This window comes from Chelonoidis abingdonii, chromosome 2 (genome assembly GCF_003597395.2).
Source record: "Chelonoidis abingdonii isolate Lonesome George chromosome 2, CheloAbing_2.0, whole genome shotgun sequence".
Taxonomy (NCBI): domain Eukaryota; kingdom Metazoa; phylum Chordata; order Testudines; family Testudinidae; genus Chelonoidis; species Chelonoidis abingdonii.
The window spans coordinates 39,990,449-40,005,979 of record NC_133770.1 but is presented as its reverse complement, the minus strand read 5'-3'; the positions used below and the strand labels follow the sequence as shown (position 1 = coordinate 40,005,979).

Genomic DNA, 15,531 nt, shown 5'->3' with positions numbered 1-15,531 from the left:
AATGTAAACATTAATTTCAGAACAACTTCATCCAGTAAACAGATTTTTAACGACCACCATAATTTCCGCTGAGCAGGTTAAGTATGCAATGCACCTTTTGCAACTGGCAACTTAAAGTGTGTGTATGGGGGGAAGGGTGAATCAATTGAAAGGCAATTGTTTACTCTTTCTAAATATATTTGGCTGCAGGTATTCTTAGAAGAGGTCTTTTACAATGAGAGGAAAACCACGGTGTGCATATAGTAAATAAAGCTAAAAGCAGCCAGTGTCTACTTGGAATATTTAGAAACAAAGAGGGTAGAGGATAAAAAATAAGTCAGTGAATTTCCAGAAGAAATGTTGACTCTGAGTCACACAATAAACATTTCATTGCTGTTTTGTTTCCTTTTTGATTTATGATAAATTATTCTCCCGGAATTAATGAAGAGGTGGAATCCCTAAGATGTAATTTGGAAAAGGCTCTAGTATAAATAAAATGTAAATCAAAAAGAGTAACCAGCAATTTTTAATCTCAAACTCTGCTGATTCAGCAGCTCAGTTGTAACCGACCTTTTCAAATCCCAAACTTTTAAAACGATTTTATTATAAATTTCTAACGTATTTCCCTCTCAAAATATAAACTTTACATTGTCCAAGACTGCCTTAAACTGGGTTAATAACAGTTTTATTTAAAAACAAAACAAAACAAAAATAGCCTCTGGAAGCGTATTTCCTCCAAATAAAAACCTTAAACTTTCAGATGAAGAGGAAATTATGGACAACTCTGCAATAAGTCGAAGTGTATGAAATCAGGAATTTTTAAACAGTGTTTTTAATTGAAAATAAAGCTAAAGCATGCTTTTCAACAGTGCAAATTTTCATAATTTTGATTTACTGCTTCCATCATCACAACATATTACACCAGCATGTCTTACCGAGGGCTAGACTCTAGAAGTCTACCTGTTAATATTAAGTGCAAATATAGATAATTGCCTCTGATTGTCACGTGCAGTAGAAATGCTCCTGCTACATAGATAGGATGGTATTGCAAAACTCAAGTTTCAAGAGATTCGGATAAAACAGTGAAGTGTACTAAGGTTTAAATGCCTGAGTTTTGGTGCCAAAAAGCTATGAATAACATGATATTCTCATTTTGTGTATTCTTTCCACTTATGGCCTCACGTTTCACTTTCTGTGTTGCATTTACCGCTTTGCTATTTCCTCCATCGAGTGTGAGAGGTTAGACCATAAATTGTACTGCTATACAGACAAATATTTTAGTTGCTTTGCAAGTTAGTAGGGACATGTTCAGACCAAAATTGAAGTATGACATTAGTGGGTAACAGTAACCTTATTTAAGACTTTTGAGTGAAACAAAAAGTCTTTCCAATTGCAAAGAGTGACTGTACAAGTAAAAAGACACCCTTTACCAAAAACAGAATTCCATATTTATTTACTAGTTTTGAGATGAGGCAGCTTTTCCAGTGCTCCAACTGTACTCCAACCCAAACCTTTCCAAACCATAGAAAAATTAGTAAATGCAACTGCTCTTGGAAAAAGAGCCCCCTACTCTGGAAAACAAAGCTCCCGAAAAGTAGAGACTGCTGCCACATTGAATTATAGTGAACCCTTACTGTGCAACCAAGTAACTTAACAAACTTTAACTGAATTAACAGTTAGACTTCCATTTTCGAAATCTAGTGCATAAATTTAATGGCTCATTCTAATATTTATTATTCAACCTTTTGACATTTATTTGTAGCAGTTGAATTGAGGTACCGGTGCATTATTAGCATTTAAACAGTAAAGTGTTCCAGCTCTACCATAATAACTGAGTTTAAGTTGAGTCTTTAGCCTGAAGTACTCTGTGGAATGTAAAAATTACCCAGACAAACAAACACACGAACAAATAAAAACTGTACTAGAAAAGAAAATAGTAATCCGATTTCTATCTTCACAATGTGATAAAACAGAACTCCAAAAGTGTATAAAGCATTAAGGGGCTTGTACAAACCATCCTGTCGAGTTTAAAACAAAAGAAAGGTAAAGGTGGTTCAAGAAAGTATTTTCCAAACTATTTTATTAATTAAATTTCCTGAATTTGTGGCTAGGTGGAAGAGGTATTGCAGAACCGCCCAACTGCCATTTCCATACAGGATGGGCCTTGTGAGGTGGTTGGGAATCCTTAGTGGTGTTTAAGGAATAAGCTGGCAACAAATCCCCATCATTGCCAATAATTAGTGACGGTGGACAGGGAAAATTTGCCATGAAATTAAACGGCTTTTTCACTGCTGATGCTACATTGCTGGCTACCCTTTTGCGTCTATTGGTAACTGTAAGATCATCCAGTGTTCCTTCATGTGTCTCAATTTTACCTGTAGGACGTGGGCTTCTAGCTGATTTCAAATTTGGTTTGACTGGAGAAGTCTGCAGTACAGGTCGCTTTCCCAAAACCAATGTCCTGTAATTTTTTCTCACCCTCGCTCCAAATTTATACTCTCCATCCTCAGGTTTTGGAGTACCTAAAGTGCATGAAAGGACCTGACTCTGAGTCAGCGTGTTTAAGGAAGTGGTTTCTTTCTCAGTGCATGCAGAATCTTCCTGGGCTGTTAGTAAAACGTCCGGGTTATTACTCCCAGTCACACCGTTAAACTCATCCTTAGTATCATTGCACTCACACTTTAGCTTATGTTTTGAAAGGTCAGGTTCATATTCTTCATTCGTACTGCTATCCTCTATTTTGATTTTAATATTGTGCAGGAATGGCAATGCCTTATTGCCTGGATCAGTGCACTCAAGCTCAGCTGCTCCTGTTGTAGAAGCACGATCAGTTTGCAAAGAGGGTAAATCCGTGGCAAATTCAATACAATGACGGATTTTGGAATCTTCTTCTGAATTTGCTGCTGTTGGTGAAGAATCATTATTTAAGAACCTAGCAGCTATTGTATTGTTATCTGCACAGTGTGCAGTTGTTGCTTGAAGGCATTTCCTTGCCTCTCTGAGTATTCTTTGTTGTGGAAATGCATTGTTTGTCTTTGGGCTAGGTGAAGAGGCCCCCTTTGCTGCACAGTTAATTGTTAGGTCAGTACTCTTTACATTAATGGAAAATTCAGGGTGTGGGAATGTGATCTCAGTTACCCTATCATCCCTTATCTCAGCAAAACAACTTCCAAGGCTGCTGGAGCAGCACACTGGAGGTGCTTTGGATGCCCAGCTTTGATGACTCCATTCCTCTGGCAATTCCAATTTGACACCACACTGAGCACTTTTGAGGTCAGGAAGCCTGCCTGCCTCCTCGAAAGCTGGCGATTTGGTGGGGGCAGCCGTGGCCAAATGATACAAGAAGTTGGCCTGGGCCATGCTGGGGGGGTTGCAGAAACTGGTTCGCCTGAAGCGGATGCTTTGCACCGAGACCTGGCTGGAAACCGAGCTGGAGTCGGAGTCTGAGGTCGTATCCTCCTCCTCGGAGCTGACCTCGCTGGAGTCCGAGATGCCGCTGCCTTCCTCCTCGTCATCGTCCTCCTCCTCCTCCGAGGACACGGAGTTGCTGGTGCTGGAGAGGCTGGACCCGAAGTCCGAGTCGTTGGCTACATGGTCGGAGTAAGAGCTGGACTCCGAGTCGCTGCTGTAGCTCTCGGGGAAGCTGCCCAGATGCTGTTGCTGCGGCTGCTGCGGAGAAGTGCAAAAGCCATTGACGAGGTGAAATCTCTCCAGGCAAGCGGCCGTGCCTGCTGCAGCTCCTTTGGGCTTGCAGGGCCTGGGCACGATCAGGAGCCGCCTGGCGCTGCTGGTGGTGTTTAATAAACAGTCCTTTGGGGCGGCCTCACACGGTCTTTTCCTTTTGTATCTGTAAGTCAAACCCACAGGGCTCCCTGCAGCAGCCGCCGCCGCTAGCTTGGTCTGCGCGGTGGCGGCGGCGGACTGGTAATAATAAGCAGCAGCAGCAGCAGCAGCGGCAGCCGGGTGCTTGCTGCAAAGGACGCTCCGAAAATAAGGGGGATCCGAGTGAAAGGTGACATAGTTGCCCACGATCGGGGCAGTTTCATAGTTTAAAGGGGGTTTGCAAGGCGACCGAGCGATTTCTGGGTAGCTGTGACCAGTGTATTTACTAAAAATGTGAGGTAGATCAGAGGCCGGTAGCAAGCCTGTGTCCCCGGGACGCAAAGCTTTTCTTCTAATTGGCAGAGGCTGAGCCGCTTCATTCAAACCCAGCCAGAGTTTGTTCTCTTTCCAAAAGCTGGCGTAGGGGTCGGTGGATGTGTGCTCCGGTTGGAGATCTTTTGTTGAGAATGCCCGGCTTATTTTCCTCCTTTTTGTCTTAAGGACTCGTTCCGTTTTGCAAGAAGTGTAAAGAGCTTCTACGTCCTCTCTGGATATCAGTGTGCATTTGGCTGCATGGAAAGCGATGGAGTTGATGGCTTTGAGTTTCCTCAACTCCTCCAGGTCGCAGTGATGCTTTTTTACTTTTAAATGATCCATTCGCTTGTGCACTGTAGTTCTCGGGATGTTTTTAAGCAGGTCTGTAAAAACCTGAGAGAGTGCAAACATTTGCTTTCCTTTAATGACGAGGTAGCCGAGCTTCACGCCATCCACCTCTTCATAACCCGACTTCAAGTCTCCCATTTCGTGAATTAAATTATTCCCAGCATTTGCAGAAAGAAAGAAAAAAAAGCCACACACACAATCCTCAGCCAGATGCTGTATTTGTCTCAAGGCATCCTGCTAATAAAATAACAAAGACTGTTATTCCTGCTCAATGGAGTGCCAAACTTTAGAAGAAATTAGAAAAAATAAAAGAAAAAAAATGTGAAACTACAATCTCTCTATATTTTTGTTTGAAAATCAGGTTTGCCAAAGTGTTTCTCTAAGTTGCTGTTGAAGATTAGTACCTGTTCCCTTTCATTCCCTGCTTTTCCATTGGAGAACTATGATAATGGAATGTGAAGGGAGGAAGAGGAAAGAAATGCAGCTGCTATTCCCGCCGCTGCTTTAGCTACAAATAAAATGACAGAGTGAAGTGAGCTCGTCCGGAGACACCTTCATCAATTAATTCCCCTAAAGCCAACGCTGATTGGACACTCCTGACAGGTGATGCAATAAAAATTGATATTCCACCCCTTCCCCCCCAAAAAAATCTCCCATAATTAGCATACCCTTACACTGCCAAGCCCCCTCCCAAAGTAAATAATACAGTTAGTATATAAATCTTTCTATTAAACAATCTGAGCTCAGATACACTCAGACCTCTCAGACTTCATTGCTAGCTACAGATGTAGGATTTGTGTGCTTTTTTATTGTCATTTTATATATATATATATATATATAGTTAGACTATTTTGCACAAATGCTGCTATTTTGCGCATTATGTGACTGTAAATGACATAAGTGTTATCATACCAAGAAAAAAGACTTTGGTAATGCACTAATTTTAAACTGATATTTTATTCTGCATTGTGTGGAAAATTAAGCTTAGCGAAAATGTGCAGAATAGCCTGGTATTTCCCTTTTTTAAGCTTCATAGTGAAAGGCTCTTTTAGAAACCGAGAACGAATACTTACATTTTTCGAGTTTCTCTTGATTTTCCTCTTCTATTTAATTGTCGTTCTACAGTCAATGGCTAAGTTTGTTTTTTGCTCTGCATATCTTGGTTTCCAACACCGTAATACTGTCAGTCTGTAGTTGAAATGCTGTCTGTAATATTGGGGGAGGGGAAGGAGGACGTGGGCTCACGTCAGACCCATAACAAAGCATAGATAAGCCAGAAATGTACACACTTTTCACAATTAACCGTGCTGGATCACAAGCTGGAATGTCCTGGAGTCCCAGACTCCACGTCAGGATTCTTGTGGGCTGACTGCTTCCAGTAGAGAAAAGAGAATATAAAATATCCAAGGTGCTTCCAGAGGCTTTACGTAATAACAGAGAAGTGCTGGCACACGATATAGAATATTGCAATGGTCCAGGACACTTCTGGTTTGCAGCACGTTCAGTTTGGGTAGACCTTCTGCAGACTTTAGATGTTCCATTTATACCAACCCTTTAAAAAATCATTTTGAAGAAGCAGCATGAAGGTGTAGCCTCTTCGCAGTAACGTTACAATACTTGTGTCAGGCACAAATGATTTCGAACATGTTGCAATATTAGCAAACCTCTTCCTTCGTGCGTTAAAATGATGTTTGCGGTTTGCATGTCAAAAGCTGCAAAAATAACTATCCGCCCATAATCAGTTTTCAGCTGAAAACTGGATAGAACACAAGCACTTATATATAGCAGTAGTTTAGTGCATATCCAAAATTAGACACATCCGTGTGATTAAGAAAACATCTCATATTTCTGGGACCAATTTTTCCCTTCTAATTGAAAAGTTCCATTATCCACTCTATAGATTGGCAATGTGGTGAGTGGAGCTCGTATTACACCATCAGATATAGCTGAAATAAATAAAAGGATCGCTTTTAAAAAATATTTTTCGGTAGTTTTGCGTTACAAAGTAGAATGCACACAACCTCCCAATTTCGCAGGAATTCTGGCGAGAACTGGGAATTTGCAGAAGTGCATCCGGGAATTAAGGAAGTCTATTTAGGAGAGTCTGTAACTCAGTAGGTTTGAGATTTGAAAAGCCACCCCTAGACTACTGTTGCTCTCTGCACAGATGTAATCGCCGCTCTTCAACTTAATCAATGTGTGTACAAACCACATCTAGTTCTTCCTTTTGAAATCTAAGGATAGTATTCCCAACCAAGAAACCAGAGCTACAGCAAATTACATTGAATGAGAAAAGGATCATTGAATGGATCTCGTGATATTTCAGCCTTTAAACGTAACCAAGAGGCAGCAGTGAACAATGCCTCGTCACAGCTAATACCATCCACAGAGTTAAGCCTTCTTCTGCTTTGCATCTGGATTTATCAGCATACATTTTCCTTTCTCACTTGCGTAAGAGACATCATGTTATATTCTCTAGCTGAAAGCAAAGTTTCGAGGGAAAACAGCTGCTGGCGTTAAAAGGAAATCCTCGTAGCCTTTCTAAAGCTAGAAACAATAAGGTCGTTTAAAAATTCCTCCTGATGTACTTATATGCTGCTCGCACCCCCACCCCCACCCCACTATTCTCCTCCCCCTGTTTTAAGGTTAAGGCTGTGGAGTCAAACAGTAAAGAAACAGTAACCTCAGATAAAGCTTTTAAAGAAGACAGTACAAAAAAAGTGGGCTAAAAAGTCATTTATTTGCCAGGTAGCTTAGTTGTTTCTCTCTCTCTCGCTCTCGCTCCTACTACATATGACAGTCTGGTAATGTGATTCAGTAACTATTTTTAAAATGCATGCTTTTTTGTTTGTTTAATACTTGCACTATCAAATGTTTTAAACTACTAGCAGCTATTTGCCAGACCCCCGCCCCCCCCCCCCAAAAAGGTACAGCTATTAGCTTCTGGGTGTAGTCAGAGCCAACGCTGAAGTGGGAGGGGGGAGGGAGAAGTCTTCGAAAATCTCTCTCTCTCTCTTTCACACACACACACACACACACACACACACACACACACACACACACACACACACAATTATAGATATACACACACTTTCAATAGAATATCTTACTCCACATCACACACAGAGTCTTTTGTTTCTTTAACTTCTCCATCATTTTTTGTGCAGAATGAAACAGGCAGCTTTCTTATGGCCATCAGCACACGCTGTATATTGGGATCTTCTTCAGGCACATTGGGGGTAGATCACTATAAAGAGCTGGTAGAGGACCTTACCGGGGCACACATACACAATAAAGGCAGGGGATTTTAAACTGGATTTGCACGCACACAGGGGATTGTGATCAATAGCTACCAACATTTATGGTTTAGATTATTAATGTGAAAGCTAGCCGAAAGAATGGACAGGAAAAATTAAAGGTGTCTGTTGTCAATTATATTAAAACCTAAGTAATAATGTACTCTCTCCCTGTGTGTGTGTGAGCAGGCAGATACATATGTATATTTCTTTAGTAATTTTGTTGACCACCTCAGCCTTACTTAAAGTCAAAGATGAACACGACTCAAAAGATGGATGTTTGCCTCTCATTTCTTCAGAACAGAAGGTCTAAGGATGCCCATTTTACCAACTATATGTGCATGCAACAATATATAGTTGTGAATACACACGTTATCAATCAAATGTGTTCCTTTTCACTTTGAGTAACCTGCAATATGGGATCTACATCCTAGAGAGAGATAGTATTTCAGCTCTGAAGGTGTCTGGCCAAAGGATCAACCCAGTAGAAAATAAAGAGAAAAATAATGTCCATAATATATATAGTAGACATTTTCCCATTTATCTTAGATTACTTTCATTTTTGAAAAAATGATGTTAAAATATATAGGCTTGCAGAAAATGTTTAATTATATTCCTTCAGAAAGAATGTATATAAAATTTTAGTTACCTTTTTATTTTATGTTTTGATTTATTTCCATTATATGATTGTGTTTAAATACTATTACAATTCAGCCTGACCTCTTCCTTTTTGAGCAAAGTAATGCACAAACCTTTCTTTAAATCTTTAGTTGTGAAATGTAACATCAATTAGCAGTAGTTTTACTAATGAAGCAAATTCTTTTTCCTACCGGTTCATGTACATTTTCATACTAGGATTGCCACATTATTAGAGTATTTCTATTACTATTTAGTATTATTTTTAAGCACTGGACCAATATTCAGGTACTGACAGCATTAAATACACCTTTTATTTTCACAGTTTTTATGCTGAAATCGATCATTTAAATGAGAAATAACCTTGTTCACCAGTTTTAGATACACTGTGCATATTGTGCTCACAGGGGATGCAAACAGAAAACAGAGGATATCACAAAGATTCCAGTAACAGGGTCAAAGAACTGTATACTAGGGTCCTTCTCTATTTTAAAGTCAACCTAAGGTAACTTCAGTGCTTAAAATTTGCCATAAATTCTAATATGTCAAACATAAGAATGCACAACTAAATTACCCAAAAACCTGGGCCAATTAATTGCCAATTAATAGTAAAAAAATCATGATAATTTATCAAACATAACATCACAACTGAGTTATTTCCATGTAAACAAAGCAACAATATATAGTTCTGTTCAGCATTTTGTAAGGTTTATTTTCCCATGTGGAAGTATCACAGACACCAGAAATTTCTGGAATTCAGTAAAATCACAAAATAACACAGCAGATGTTGATAATCTTGTTTTTTAAATACAGTTTTTAAGGGGATGTTTTGGACACATACTACATGCCATGTTGTCTACTGACCCACAATCAATATGCAGTGACCTTCTACCCTTTTTTTGCCCCTTGACCCATCCTGAATTCAATGCAGCCTTTATAAATTTTCAAATCCTTAGATGTAAAGGGGATTTGGCAAAGCTTTGTTCTGAAAGGACCCTAAAGTGTGCATTTTTAATTAGAAAAAGGTAAAGAGTCAAACATTGGGGAAGATCATTTCTTACGTACAGGTGAGCGATAGTAATTTCTTTATTCAAGAACTATGTCAGAGAAAACATATTCTGCAAGCTGAAAAGCAATTACAAACACAGGAGATCAGAAGGTTATGGATTGCACCAAATTAGCAATGTGGCACAAATCACTTTCATGACGTAAGGGATGGCCAGGCCACAATCTTCCGGCGCTCTTCATCTCCAAGGACTGTGGGGATTCTGGTGACCCGGGGAGAGGAGACTGGAGAGAGAGAGAGAGAGAGAGATTTAATCTGAAGCTACAGGCACATTCCCTTATCTCTCTTGCTATCAGCCAGTTTAAAGGACACCATAATTATGATGGTGATAAAACAATGCCTGCTTATGTGTGCTGAATAAATAAAGAATGTTTACAGCTCTAGAATGTTTCAATTCCAATTAAACGCTATCAAAGAAAAGCCACTTCCCCTCAGCCAGCCCCTATTTACCTTGTTTGTTGCAATATTTTCCTATGAAATACAAACCTTCCAGAATGCCATTAAGGACAAGTTGGTGGTGAAAGAATAGACAGCACACACTCTCGGTCCCACAATTTATTTAGATCTCCTAAGCTTTTATTTGTTTATTTTGCAATGGCCAGCTGCTTGGAGATGCAGTGTTAAAAGGCGCTTAAGTGTCCAGCTCCAAGCTCCAACCACAGGCGAAGGAATTGGGAGTAATTAATGCAGCGCCCATGGGCGACAGAAGAAGGGGGAGGGAGAGAGGAGAAGGGGGACGGCTATAGTCTCCTGGTTCCGACTCCCGACCAGAACCCAGAGGAGACTGGTCTCCAAGCAGTGCCGGTTTCCTCTGCATCTGGGACCCCTGGAAACAGGAGGCTGAAAATTCATCCCATTTACTAAGACGCAAGGATCATTTAAAATATTCATTGTATCAGGAAATCTCATCATAATCAGATTAAAATAAGGTTTGGGGGAGTGTTGCCTATGAGGCTGTGTACTAAACACTGATTGGATTACTCAGAAAGCTGATTCTTTTTGTATGTTAGAGTAATAGTCCAACGAAAACCAATCATTTTGCCATGAGAGACACGTTTAAAGTAATGTTTCTCCATTATGTTTTAGAGAACACACTTCTCCCAGATACCATTGTAATTTAAACTTTCTATCCCATATTTCTGCATGATGTTCTTGTTTATTTTTTAAAGCCCATGCCTTACACATGCTGTGGAATATACAGTGCTGTAGATTGTAGTTTATCTCAATTTGCCTTTAAGCTAAATTAGTCTAAAAGATCAACACTGCTGAATTTAAACTTCTTAAATGTTCACGGGTGAAATATTTATTTCTTTTTAACTGAAGCAGAATGTAGTGGAAAAGCCGAGAGTATTTACAGATCTTCTAGATAGTTGTAGGCCCTTTCCTTTTTAAAAGTTTAGACCTCCAATGCCCTCGATTCTACTGGCAGAATTAGGATGGACTTGGAGGGTCCTGAACGTGACCATTCACTAAGGCGGGGGGCTACAGCTTGCAACAACGTGCTCGGCAACTTAATCTTACACTAAAAAAGACAGAGAGCGAAAAATAATGGAATACAAACTCTCCCGATATTTGTAGTCACTCCTAAGGTGGATTGTGTATTTGAAGGCTGATGGGAACGTCTGGTTTTTGGAGCAAAAAGGAAAGAAGGTAAGCGTTTGTCCTTGTATCCGCCAGTTCGTGGAGAAACAATGAAAGAACAAAGGGAACCACTTCTCCATTCGAACTCTTTACATTTTCTTCGTCCATTTTAAGCTTATTGTGAGGGGCTGAGGGTGGACTCGCTTAAGTTTGCCTTTAGAAGCTGTGTAGGAGGGTTTGGGTTTAAGAAATTATTAGAAAGTTGCGCAGCAATGTAAATTAAAACATGTTTACTGGTAAAGATCCTCACAATAGCAGCAACAGCAGCCACGATTAAGCAGAAGTAGTTAATTTCATGGATCTACAACTCCTCAGATGGTCTCCCCAAAACCAACAGCGATCAAAGTGTAGTTTGTATGAACGTGGATAGGAACCTTTCTTAGGATTTCAGTGCTCCCCCAAGAGCGACTATAGTTTGTGGGACTTAAAGAAACAACAACGATTAAAAGGGTTTTAAAATGTGTTCCCAGTAATGATCTCCGTGCTGATTAGCGAAGTAAGAAGGGAAACGGGTGAAAACAAAACTTTCGTATAAATGAAACAAATAAATTCCCGCAAGGATCGAGGCAGTGGGGGTGGGGTTATATGCAAACAAATATAATTCACGTTAGGCTGAGCAGCAAAAGTCTTGCATTTTTGCCAGTCGGTGTTAGTAGCAAACCCCTGCATAGGACATAATTATATTGAGCTGCCACACTGGGTGGGGTTGTGGCAGAGACAAACACCTTCCCCCCCCAAAGCAAAGCACGCGGATCAGACGGAGAAGACATAGCTCCAAAGTAGCAAAGAGATTGCCTAAGCAGAAGCCTCCGTTGCACTCCCTGCCACTCTTGCAGTGGAGACACGCTTGGTGTTTATATTCCTGCTTTGCTGTATTGTCAGGGACACCGGCATGGGAGGAGAGAGAGGAAAACAACCCCGACTTGTTGTTAAGCAAATTTAATGCATTGTTGGCAGCCTCTTCCCCCTGGAAAAAAAAAGTTGGGGGTGTGATGTGCAAGGAGCCCCCTGGAATGTGTGTCCACATAACAATGCGCAACGGTGCGAGCGCTACTGCTCCCTCCATTCACTACTTGGGCGCAGAGCGCGGGGGCTCCCGGCGGCTGACCTTTCACCTCCCCACCCCCACCCCTTCTCCCTTATCTCAGCGTTTCGTTTTGCCGCTCGGGCACTGTCTTACCCACAATTCCTCACGCCGGCCGCGCTCGTGCCGAGCTCGAGCCTGTCGTAATCGCCCCCCCGCTCCCCGCCATTGGGCTCTCCGGAAGTCACACACCCAAAGCGCAGCCCAGCGCGCGGGCAGCAGCAACCTGAACAGAGCCCGGGGCTGAGCATAAGGAGGGCAGTGCTGCGTAGATCACTTTGAAGAGGGCCCCTGCAGCAGGATTTGGGGGTACACCTGTCATGGTCCCAAGTAGTATATTAGTAGCATATAAAACCTGGCGGAGGGATCCGATGAAGCAGACTACAGAAGCAGTGGTGTGTGTATGTGTGCGCGCTCACATGAGTTTAAAGTGGACACGTGGAACTGGCACAATTTAAAGCAGCCCCATCATGGCCCCGAATAATGTTGGGAGCCCAGAAAACACGTGTTTCAATGACTGGGACGGCATGTAGAGGAAGCAAGATTTGGGATACCTTAAGTTTAACCCCTACAGGGTGGAATAGCTCCAAGGAGTTTAAAGGGGTGATATATGTACTTGAAATAGGAACTGGAGTATTTTCTCGACCCCAATAGAGCCTCCCTAGGCTACAACATAATGGGAGATGGAGGGGAAACTCTAGAGAGAAGATTATTCCAATGAGTTTAAAGTCATTATACACATGGTGAGGGGGGCCAAGATCAGAGACAGTCCCCCAAATAGCAGATTTCTAGAAGACAACAGGAGGGAAAGAGGGCAACTTCCAGAGAAAAAATAATTCAAAGGAGGGTAGTATTGGGGGAGAAGGTTGTAGTAGAACTTGCACTGCCCCTGCGGTGAAATAATTGATGAACACAAAGTGGAGGGGAAGAAAGTTTTGTTGTTTTTTTTTGTTTACCCTCACCAAATATAGCAGAAAAGGAGGTTAGGCCGATTTTAGATTAAGAGGAATTGGATACTCACATACATGTGTAGGAGAAGAAATATAGCCAGGGAGGAAGAGTTGGACTTAGTGTTGCCTGTTGAATATTATTGGCAAACATGAATGTCTCAAATTTTAAAGTACCTTGTCTTGAGCGTTCAGGAAATAGGTGCAGAATCAAATGTGACATTAAGCAAATCACCCAAATATAAATATTTGTCAGTTAAACCCTAATATGTAGTTAAGACCGATCCTCTTTAATTTTTTGCGCTAAATTTTGTCCCAAGTGCTGATCTTTTTCTATTAAAAAATGTTTTAACATACTGGAGAGAAACATCTGATTTGTTATAAGCAGATTTTAACTAACAAAATATGGGAGATAAAGGGGATTAAAACAAATGTAATTATAACCCCCCTAATACAAATCAGATTAAAAAGGAACATGTTTTATTACATTTCTGTAATAAACTCTTCAAATAATTAGTGTTGGCTAGGTACATTTTCCAATGTGTGAAACGTTTGATCTATATACAAAATTAAAGTGAGAAAGAAGCTGATTAAAACATAATTACATGGAATTAATCCCCCCTCCCCAAAAAAGAAATCCTTAGATCTAGGTTGACTATTAAAATTTGAAGAAGGGACATTAATAGTTCAACAGGAGCCGTGTTTAGTTGAGAGAAGAATCCTATCTGCAGCACTTAATGATTTTAACTGTGAGGAAGGAGTTATAGCAGAAAAGCTAAGGCTTTCGAGGTTCGGCAACAGACTGCAGAGAGGAGAAGGCTGGTTCAATAAGGCTGTTTTGGGTGAGAGAGGAGATGGGCTTGGGCAAGCTGGACTGAGCAAGTGGGGAAACAGATCAAAATGCTCCAGCGAAGACCAGGCTACCTCGTTTCAAAAGGGCTGCATTTGAGTGAATGAGTGGAGCTGCAGGGAGTGTTTTGGTGGAACGGGCAGGCTGGAGTGAAAGAGTGAAATAACCAGGTTTGGAAAGGCTACAGTGAATGCCTGTTAACTTTTCAGAAAGAAATTAAGGCCATATAGAACATCCAAATGGACGGTTTTGCAGAGGGTATGTCTCCTCTATTTCCCTTCTCCTTTGTATCCTTTCTCTTGATTTCCCCCATTTTCCTCTTCCTCCTTCCAGTTACTGCAGCGTGGAAGAAAGGATTTTGGGGTCAGGGAGGAGAACAACGCTGACCAGTCTGGTGTACAGCACTGTCCCCTGAAGGGAAGAAGGGAACACTGCATTTAACCCACCCGCTGCAGTGCTTCCTCCTCTCCTGCTGGCAGTGCTCATGCTATGTGAGAAAATACGCAGAATTGAGGCCAGCTGGGGGAAGGTCAGTGTAACAAATGGAGTTGGCAGGATCCTTGCAGCTCAGCATAATTGGAACCCTGAACCCAGGCTAAGCGCTGGAGAACAGTTGGCTGCAGTCCAGCTAAATAATCTCCCACTCTTCTTTTAAAACACTTTGCATTGAGGGTGAAAAACTGATAGAGTAACTCTGTGGGTGTCCTCAACAAAAGGAGGGCAAACTCTTAGGCTTGTGCATTGGTCAAGAGGGCAAGCAGAGGATTGTAGCAAACAGGGCGAGCAAAGGGAATATACTAGTCAGTTTAACAGAGAGTGGGGTGGGCTCATGGAGGCAGCATTAACGGCCATCATGGAGAGATTGACTAGCAAGACACTGCACCCTGGGAGTGGGGTGGGCTCCTGAAGAGAGCAGTTAGTGAGGAAGAAAAGGGGCTGCAGTGAGCGAGTGGGGCAGGCTACAACGGTTGAGGCAGGAAATGCAAGCAGGGGGGCTTGGGGAAGGTTGCTGCAGTGTGCGCGCAGGGTAGGCGGCCCGGAGACGGTGCAGTGAATGAGTGACTCGGGCTGACGGGCTCGAGAGGGCTGCAGTGAGCAAGAGGAAGTGTAATTTAGGTTCCTTTTCCTCCAGCCGCTCCCATTGTTCACAGGCCGCCTTCTTCGCGCTGTTTTCAGCTGGCTGGGCTTGTCCTGCCAGAGCGAGGGAAGGAGACGAGCTCCCGCTGCACAGCATTTTATGTTAGCTCCAAACACAGTTGGGTTATGGCGCAAGTTTGTATTATATCCTACTCAGCAACTGAGGGGTTTCCAACAAGACAACTGGTAAAAAAAGTAGAGAGGATTATTTAAAAGTACTATTCACTGAGGGATGCTCCAGTGAGGCTGTAACTTACATGGTACACAAAAGGTAAAAACCTCACCATAGGGCTGGATTTGTACATAGAAAGAACGTTTGTGAGTGGATTTCAGAACAGGACTTCCTAGAGAAACTCGGAGATAAGCATCTTTCAGAACCACGGGATTTGGAATAATACAGTCAAATAGAA

At 41.7% G+C, this 15,531-nt stretch overlaps 1 protein-coding gene across 3 annotated transcripts; it reads right to left on the bottom strand.

The window, feature by feature from the left end:
* Positions 1-795: 795 nt before the first annotated feature.
* On the bottom strand, positions 796-13,246 carry SKIDA1 (SKI/DACH domain containing 1). Of its 3 annotated transcripts, none has more exons than XM_075062300.1 (3): positions 12,276-13,246; positions 11,899-12,061; positions 796-9,686 (listed from the first exon to the last, which is right to left on the bottom strand). In XM_075062300.1, the coding sequence occupies exon 3, from the start codon at positions 4,600-4,602 to the stop codon at positions 2,062-2,064; it is 2,541 nt and encodes an 846-aa protein (XP_074918401.1). In that variant the 5' UTR covers positions 4,603-9,686; positions 11,899-12,061; positions 12,276-13,246; the 3' UTR covers positions 796-2,061. The 3 variants fall into 3 exon arrangements, with proteins under 3 accessions (XP_074918401.1, XP_032631529.1, XP_032631530.1); XM_032775638.2 differs by lacking the exon at positions 11,899-12,061 and having other exon boundaries at positions 796-4,701; positions 5,538-9,686; positions 12,284-13,242; XM_032775639.2 differs by lacking the exon at positions 11,899-12,061 and having other exon boundaries at positions 796-4,698; positions 5,538-9,686; positions 12,284-13,242.
* Positions 13,247-15,531: the final 2,285 nt, after the last annotated feature.